Source organism: Rhamphochromis longiceps, linkage group LG19 (assembly GCF_057381845.1).
Source record: "Rhamphochromis longiceps isolate RC_006_pf linkage group LG19, R_longiceps_female_GT1.1, whole genome shotgun sequence".
NCBI classification, from domain to species: domain Eukaryota; kingdom Metazoa; phylum Chordata; class Actinopteri; order Cichliformes; family Cichlidae; genus Rhamphochromis; species Rhamphochromis longiceps.
In genome coordinates, this window is record NC_140575.1 from 4,315,441 (window position 1) to 4,324,328 (window position 8,888).

Below are 8,888 nucleotides of genomic sequence, written 5' to 3' on the forward strand. Positions count from 1 at the left end.
GCTGCAAAGACCTGTTTGCCCAGCACGGGGATATTGAGTTCTATAAGATAAAGCCATAAACATGTTTGTCTGAGTCTTCTATCAAAAGTTGCACCGATTTATATGAAGTTGTTCAAAAACGCTTTCTGTCGCCAAGACAATGCGTTTCTCACTGTTACATGCATTTGAATGGGAAACTCGCTCGAGACAAAGTATAGGTTTTCATTATGTGAATAATTTTAAAATCTTAGCTCAAACGGCTGCAAAGACCTGTTTGCCCAGCACGGGGATATTGAGTTCTATAAGATAAAGCCATGATCATGTGTTTCTGAGTCTTCTATCAAAAGTTACAGCGATTTATATGAAGTTGTACGGAAATGCTTTCTTTCGCCAAGACAGTGTGTTTCTCACTGTTACATGCATTTGAATGGGAAACTCGCCTGAAACAAAGTATAGGTTTTCATTATGTGAATAATTTTAAAATCTTAGCTCAAACGGCTGCAAAGACCTGTTTGCCCAGCACGGGGATATTGAGTTCTATAAGATAAAGCCATAGACATGTGTTCCTATGGAAGCCCGTTTCCGCCACTAAAAAAAAAAAAAAGGATACTTAACTCGAAATTTCGAGTTATCTTTCTCGAAATTTCGACTTATTTTCTCGAAATTTCAACTTAGCAACTCGAAATTTCGACTTAATAACTCGAAATTATGAGAAAAATAACTCGAAATTTTGAGTTATTTTCTCATAATTTTGAGTTAGCTCTGCCAATCAGTAATCTATGTGAATGACGTCATTTCTGTGTTACCCGGAAGCTGAAGCCCTCAGCTACAAATGCTACAGAAATGCTAATTATAGATACGGATCATGAATTCACAAATTGCTGAGTATTTTAAGCGTGGCTTCACAAATGAGGAGATTCTTGCGTTATTAGCTGAATCACATGGCATTACTATCAGCCTCCGTACACTTGAAAGGATTTTACACAACAACCGACTTTGGCGCAGAAAGAACAAAACAGAGGTGGGAGAGGTAGCAGCCTTTATACAAGCACAATTGGCAACCTCAGGACAGTGTCATGGGTATCGTTGGATGCACCAGAAGTGTTGGATGAATGGCATTGTTACTGACAGAGAAACCGTTCGTCTTCTGCTCCGTTTATTCGATGGAGAAGGTGTGGATTTGAGGTCACGTAGACGACTGCTGAGGCGAGTGTATCATAGCAGAGGCCCCAACTATGTGTGGCATATCGACGGCTACGATAAACTGAAGCCATTTGGGATTGCAATCAGTGGATGCATTGACGGATTTTCAAGGAGTATAATATGGCTAGACGCTTACAAGACAAATAATGACCCGAGAGTAATTGCTGGCTACTTCATGGATGCCGTGATTCAACAAGGTGGTTGCCCTGATCGAGTGAGATTAGATCTAGGAACAGAAAACGTCCATGTGGCTCACATGCAACGATTTTTGCACTTTACAGACAATGAACCAGAAAGAGAGCACGTCATATTTGGAGCAAGTACAGGAAATCAACGCATTGAAAGATGGTGGCTAATCTTACGAAGCCAGTGTATCCAGTACTGGATTGAACTATTTGACAAACTAAGAGAGGATGGCCACTTCTCAGACTCTTTCTTGGACAAATCATTGGTCCAGTTCTGTTTTCTTCACATTATACAGGTGAGTTTACATAGGTGATTGTGTAAACGACATGTATTGTAACTGTTTAATTTGTAACAACTCACACGGCCTTTGTATATTATAGAAACATCAGATATATTAAAGTACACGTGAAAAGTAGTGCTTTTTTTTTTTTTTTTTTTTTAAACTGTTTTGTTAAAAAAAAAATTCCACATATATATCAAGGAACACAATTATACATTATAACACATTGATTATTTATGTGTTTAGGCCTCTCTCTGTACTCGGTTAGCATTTTTGGTGGGTCAAAACTAAGTAAATAAGTATCTGTCTGTTCATGGTGTGTGTGTGTGTGTGTGTGTGTGTGTGTGTGTATGTGTGTGTGTGTGTATATATACGGATATATATCATTAATGTAGCTCAAAGCTAAATTAATGGTGTGTAAGCTAAGAAAATCAATGTAGAAGTTAGTTGTGCTTTTGTACATTAACATTTTCATATTGTATGCCTGAAAATGTTTCTTTTGTTCATTTTGTTTTCATCTAGGAAGAATTAAATGAAGTTGCTTTGGCCTGGAATGACCACAGAATGCGCCCAGTCCACAACTCCCGAAGTCCTCATGGCCGACCATCTTTTATGTATGCCCTCCCAGACATTTATGGCGCGAGGGACTGTCTCAAACATGTCAATATGGACAAAGTTGAAGCCTGCCTTGAAGAATGCGTGTTCAAAGACTTTCCATGTGAAGAGGATGTCTTTCATCTCTGTGTAGAACTCATGTCAGAACATAACCTGGACTTCTCAGATGATGTGTTTCATACAGTGGATCTGTATGTAAAGCTAAGGCAGTTGATGCTTACTGAGTTGGAGCTTTTGCCTTAAAGGTTAGACATCGTTATGCATTTTTAATTCTGTATTTTCATATTTAAATTGTAAACTTTTATGAGTTATTAATTTTTGGATGGTTGTCGTTTTTGGGGCACACATACATGGGTTTTGAGGGCCTGAAAATGTATTTCACGAACAGGGCCAATTGAAAAAGGCTATAAAAATTGTATTTAATTTTTGGAGGGTTGTTTTTTTTTTGGATGGTTTATTTCAATTAACAAACCAATTTTTTGTTTTAAAAGCCTTATTATTAAAACATATGTAAACATAATGTCTGTTAGACCTGCTATTTGGAGGATATGCAGCGCATGTCACCTTGGAATTATGATTTCAACTTTTTGTAAATATGCTTTTTCATCTTTCTTTTTATTTGAGTAATTATTGATGTTTTGAAATATCTGGTTATGTAGCAGTAAAAAAAATTTTCACTGTCATTTTTTTCACTGCTGAGACTTTTTATATATACTGACTGTTTTCCTGATTATGGGCAGTATAATTATATATTTTTTAGCATATGGATAACCTAACTGAGTGAGATTTATGGACCTTTTTTTTTTTTTGGATTGCGCCTCAGAATAATAAAAACCCAGAAATTACCAAAATTAAAGATGTAATTTGTCTCATTGAACACTTTATTATAAAACACAGATCTTTTGCCATCATCTTGTCTTAAAACAAAATAACTGTACTGTATTTACAGTAACACAAAAAACCTTAAAGTATTCTTATAAAACGATAATTGCAAGCACAAGACTTGGAAAAAGTACGATAATACACTCAACAAAAATATGCAATATGTTCTGCAAAAGTTCAATTATTATTAAAAATACAAAAAGAATGGGACAATAAAAAGAGATTGAGGATAATATGGCAAGATCTGATAACAATATCCTACAATTAAAGAATAAGAACGTGTGGTCTAAAACCACTATGAAGCAAATACATTAGGCTCAAACATGAAAACAGAAATATAGGAAAATATCTTTTAAATAACTACCCCATCGGCTATGTAGTTTTGAAAAAGGGGGCTATGATACAGGGGTTTTTTTCCATTACAAAAATCAGGAAAAGCCAACCAAAAATCAACCTTCAGCTAAGCAATTGCTGATTTCACAGAAATCCAAAATAAAAGCATATAGGTGTGCCTTATGGCCATTCAATTTAGCAAAAGTCACCATAACCCAGATGGCTAAACAGAACTGTACAAACATAACTGTAATAAAATACAATGATAAAGTAAAACCTGACTTGTAAACTGTAAAATGTGTGCACGATGATAAAAAATGTAGGAGATATTGCATATATCTCCTACATGTACTATACACTACATATTGCAGGGGTCTCTCTAATTTTCTGGTGAACCACTACAATACATGTCATCTTTTGACATTACATTAATAAAATTTGACAAATTAAAATTAACCTAATGCATTTTTTAAAGTTGATTTTGGATTCAAATAATAGAAAAAATGAATAAAAGGTGGAAAAACTGCTTTCATTGTTCACATGCACACATGCTGACTGAGGAAATGGGAATGCTTATAAATGGTCTCCAGACTGCCACTCTGAGACCTCTGCAGAAATGCATTTCACAAGTGTTTAGAAAAATATTGCCTCAGTTGTAATAGGAAAACACAGAAACACAAAGAAGTACCTCAAATTGCATTACAGTGGTATTTCACCAAATACTTTTTCTTGGAACTCAGTTTTTAAACACCTGAAACCTTTGCTGTGACATTCACATGGGAACACTTTAGTCTTAGTTCACAACTCAAATATAATCTGTTGTAAAACAACAATGGCTTTTAAGCCATTGTCCGTGAATCAAACCTTTAGATAATGTCCATAACCCACACATTTGATTCCAACACACTGTTCATCTCCGATCTGAAGTCAGGATAGCTGTCATAATTTATCGACAGCTCCAGTACACACCCACATGTGTGTGCCACAAGTCGTCTCTGGAAACCTTTCAGTTCGTTAAACCCAATGATGATGTTCTTTCCCAGATGTAAATCTGAACCTGTGCAAAACCTGAGGAACAAACACAAATGTTCCTTCTCAGCATTCTTCACATATGTAGTTAGATATTTCTGAATCAGCTTCTGGTGAGCCGTCATTGTTTCAGGGAAAGTGAGACACTTGAGAACTTTTCTCACAGTTGGTTGGAGGGTTTCATAAACTGAAGATAGATCACAAAGGCTTTCCCATGCAGTGCTGAGTGTTCTTGCCCACTGTTCAATAACATAGGCAGGCTCTTGGACAAGTGTTTTGTGTGCAAGCTCCAATAGGACTTCAGTGGCATTGCAGGCTGTTGGTATCTTTCTGCAGCTGTGGTTATCAAGTATGTCTATAAGTTCTTCTTGGTCCACGGTGCTAAAGTCTGATCGCCACGCCTCTAACACTGTACGCTCAGAGTCAGGCATGAACTTAAGGAAATTCTCCACAATATCACTCTTTACATATCCAAAGGCAGCTTGTTCCAGAATGGCAGGTGCAATTTTCACAGGCAGATATTTCTCTCTAACCCATCCAAATGCAATGATTCTGCCCACACTCTCCCACTCCGGTTGCCCAAGATCATGCCTTAAGAAGGGCACTTTGTAAACGTTTCCAGTGGTGCACTGGTCATAGAATTCTTTCCAGAATTCTGAAAGACAGTCTCTCACAACTCCCCCATCGTCATGGGCCATTTCAGGTGTTCCATCAGGCAGTAAGACCTGGATTTTGATGTCGACATCTTCAAGGTCCTTATCACTAAAATGTGAAATGAGCTCTGACATTACCTGCCCTCTGTGGACCACCACTACTCTCCTCACTCTCTCACTGGATGGACCAGGTTGTGGAGAAAAAATCAGGGTGTCATCCAAATTTATTGGCTCACTGTCAGAAAAGGGGCCAACAAAAATAATGTCACTGCTGTGAGAAGTGTTAGCGCTTAGAGACTGCGTGGAAGATTGTGGAAGGTTATCGTTTGGAGTGTCTTCAATGTATGTCACATCATGGCTGATTGTTTCAAATGGAGCAGATGTTTGGACTGTAGTGACAGTAAAAGAAGAGGTTTGGTTTTGAGGACTCGCTTCAATTTCTGAAGATGGATGCAAACCTGGGTTGGAGCTCTGAAGGCTGTCATTTTGTTTTTTCTTTGTGGTGAGGTAGAACCTGAGGATATTAAGTTTTGTGACATGATAAAGTTCTCCTACTGTCAATGCATCATCGACTATCATCTCTTGATAATCCTTCAGATCACAGTCAAAATCTGTTAAGGGCCCCTGAATGTTTCCTCCATCTGGAAAGAACAGGCCTGTTGCAACCTGTAATATGTCCCTTTTCTTGGCATCCTTGCAGATGTCTATTTTTCTTGTTCCTCCTCCTCGTCTAGCTCTAACCTGCTTGAAAACCTCAGTGTCTTCATCATAATGCATCCATCCTATTTCTATTTTTCTATTTCTCTTCAGAGCATTTCTTTTATGGGTTGTTTGGGAATGTTCTTCTTGCCGTGTGCTACTGCCATCCTCTTCAGATAATTTTCTTTTGGACAGTTTGGATTTCAGCCGTTCAAAAAGCGCTGACTTGCGGCTGCTGCCCCTCCGTCTGCAAAATCCAAATACTGCTAGACGATCACCGTATGATGGCAAATAAGTCTTCAGCTCCTCATCTGTCATTAGACTTATGACACTGGCATCAATCTAAAGATGGAAAAATAATTTAATTTATTGAAACAACCAGCCTTGAAAATCCAATTCTATTTTTAACTTAAGAACAATGAGGAAAAGTTGCATTTCAACCAGTATCTTGTTGGAATTAAGTACCTTCTCATTCTCCAAGGTCTGTATAATTTCCTCAGAGACTTCTCTTTGTTTCAAGAATTCAGTCAAGTCTCCCATGCTGTAAGGAAGGATGTAAATTAAAATTACAAAATTAAAATAAAGCCACCATATTATCGTCAAAGTATCTGTGCCTACCTACATTATGAGCTCTGACTATGGTGGAGAAGTGGGAACTGCATTTTTAAGTGTCCATTTGCACTGTAACTACAATCAGCATCACAATACAGTCAATCCCACATTTTCTCAGTTGTCTGGTTACAGTTTTATTGGTTTTGTTCCTTATTTATATAGTTGTCAGTCATATTCCCTGTTTTGGGTGATTTGTGATTTTGTTTTATACAGTGCTGTATACTTATTACGCATGCTTTCAGCAAAACGTCTGTTTCATCAGACGTAACAGGTGTCATTAGCGTGTAACAGAAACCTCATAGGTACCTTTGGTTAACCCTGACGTTGCATTCTATTCAACTTTGTATGTAACAATCGCTGTCACACTGTTTTTATATACCTTTTATCCAGTTATCATTTGTAGGAAGGCATTCAAAACTGAAGAACCTGGCGCCATTTGTTGTTAATACAGCAGCTCACGACACGATCCAGTTTTGAGTGCGCACCCCTTTGCGCCATATCCTTCCGGGTAACAAGGAAATGACATCAGCCACGTAGATTTCTTATTGGCAGCGCTAACTCGAAATTTCGAGTTATTTTCTCAAAATTTCGAGTTAATAACTCGAAATTTCGAGTTAATAAGTCCGAATTTTGAGAAAATAACTCGAAATTTCGAGTTATGGATCTTTTTTTTTTTTTTTTTAGTGGCGGAAACGGGCTTCCATATGTTTCTGAGTCGTCTATCAAAAGTTGCACCGATTTATATAAAGTTGTGCAAAAACGCTTTCTTTCGCCAAGACAATGTGTTTCTCACTGTTACATGCATTTGAATGGGAAACTCGCCCGAGACAAAGTATAGGTTTTCATTATGTGAATAATTTTAAAATCTTAGCTCAATCGGCTGCAAAACCTGTTTGCCCAGCACGGGGATATTGAGTTCTATAAGATAAAGCCATAAACATGTTTGTCTGAGTCTTCTATCAAAAGTTACAGCGATTTATATGAAGTTGTTCAAAAACGCTTTCTGTCGCCAAGACAATGCGTTTCTCACTGTTACATGCATTTGAATGGGAAACTCGCCGGAGACAAAGTATAGGTTTTTGTAGAAAACCCCTGTGATTTGTGTATATAGACTGTTCCACGGACCCCCTCTAACCACTGCTAAGATGGTACATTCCTCCCATCCCTTGTTTGTGTTTGAGCTGGTCCACCTTGATAGCGCTGGTGGAGCTGGGCTGTTGTACTGAACATGTGTAGTGCGTGTGCGTGAATGATAAGTAAGTGCCTTGTATTTGTTTGTTCTATGGTTGTAACTTATCATATACTTAGCTATGTACATTGGGTGATGCTTAGTAGAGTTTTCCAGCTGTTCGTGTAGCCACGAGACACTGTATATTCACGCTGATTTGACCAAAATGGCGCTACCCTTGTGAACTGAGCTGCCCAAAGTAAAGATGGAGTCTATCCCTGTGCAGCAGCCCATTTGTGTCCACCAGGGGGTGGTGTTTAGTCATTTCTGTTCAACCCTTTCTGTATTATTTAGACCAGTTTGGTTGACTTTAATTGTTTGCTAATTGTAATTTCTGTTATTTTACAGAACCACACACACATATACATATACTCACACGAATTCACTTCTGGAGATGTTTGGATTAAAAGAACCCTAATTATCATTGCTGTGGACCCTCTCTTTCATCATATAAGTCACCTGTGCCTTCTGACCGAGGATAGGAAAATCCTGCTGTAATTTGCCAGTCTATTAAGCACACACATGTCCAGTTCAAGTGGTCCTTCGAGCCGGATTAATTACAGCATTTCCTAACATGGCGACATCCCGATATGATGAAGAACAACAAGGTGCCCGGCAAAGGAGACCACATAGGGCTCCAAGATATCTGGATGACTTCATCTGGACCTATCTCCCACAGCCGACTAACCCAGTTCCACCGAACACTAACGCAGCTACTCCAATACACCAAATCGCTGGCATCGATGGCTCACCAGAGATGGAGAGAATAAGGAGGATGGAGCAGTGTGTTACCCAGGTACAGGAGCAGATGAGGGAGATACAGAGCGCTATACAAGTGTCTTTGAACTTTGGCCAAAGAACCCCCCAAGTACAGTTACAAACCCAGGTCCGGAGCCATAGTATGCCTTTACTAACTGTGGATAATAATCCTACACAAGCTCCTCCTATGGGCGGACTAGAAAACATCCCTCCCATATCTCCAGTAATACCTAGCCCTCAGTTTCATACTGTACAGCAGACCTCCCCTTCCACAGCTCATCATGTTGATAACCCTCAAATATTACAGTCAACAGCTCCTACTCTCCCTGTTAACCGACCTATTCCTCAGTCCCCTCCATACGTCCACTCTTCTATGCCATCAGCTGCTCAGCCAACACCAGTGGTACCCCGGTCTGCATTTACAGCAACA

At 38.7% G+C, this 8,888-nt stretch overlaps 2 protein-coding genes across 2 annotated transcripts; one reads left to right on the forward strand and one right to left on the reverse strand.

Annotated features, from left to right (window-relative positions):
- The first annotated feature begins 790 nt into the window (after positions 1–790).
- Positions 791–3,078, forward strand: LOC146646049 (uncharacterized). The gene is made up of 2 exons (XM_085392408.1): positions 791–1,663; positions 2,171–3,078. The coding sequence occupies exons 1-2, from the start codon at positions 845–847 to the stop codon at positions 2,504–2,506; spliced, it is 1,155 nt and encodes a 384-aa protein (XP_085248534.1). The 5' UTR covers positions 791–844; the 3' UTR covers positions 2,507–3,078.
- Positions 3,079–3,870: 792 nt separating this feature from the next.
- Positions 3,871–7,009, reverse strand: LOC146646050 (uncharacterized). The gene is made up of 3 exons (XM_085392392.1): positions 6,851–7,009; positions 6,325–6,400; positions 3,871–6,201 (listed from the first exon to the last, which is right to left on the reverse strand). Exons 2-3 carry the CDS (start codon positions 6,397–6,399, stop codon positions 4,345–4,347), a joined length of 1,932 nt encoding a protein of 643 aa, XP_085248518.1. The 5' UTR covers position 6,400; positions 6,851–7,009; the 3' UTR covers positions 3,871–4,344.
- Between the last annotated feature and the right edge of the window lie 1,879 nt (positions 7,010–8,888).

Excerpts from the sequence above, each read along its gene's own strand:
- LOC146646050 (XM_085392392.1), bottom strand. The coding sequence starts at position 6,399 with ATGGGAGACTTGACTGAATTCTTGAAACAAAGAGAAGTCTCTGAGGAA. Across the intron at positions 6,202-6,324 it reads AGACCTTGGAGAATGAGAAG|ATTGATGCCAGTGTCATAAG; the intron begins GTACTTAATTCC and ends TTCCATCTTTAG.
- LOC146646049 (XM_085392408.1), top strand. The coding sequence starts at position 845 with ATGAATTCACAAATTGCTGAGTATTTTAAGCGTGGCTTCACAAATGAG. Across the intron at positions 1,664-2,170 it reads GTTTTCTTCACATTATACAG|GAAGAATTAAATGAAGTTGC; the intron begins GTGAGTTTACAT and ends GTTTTCATCTAG.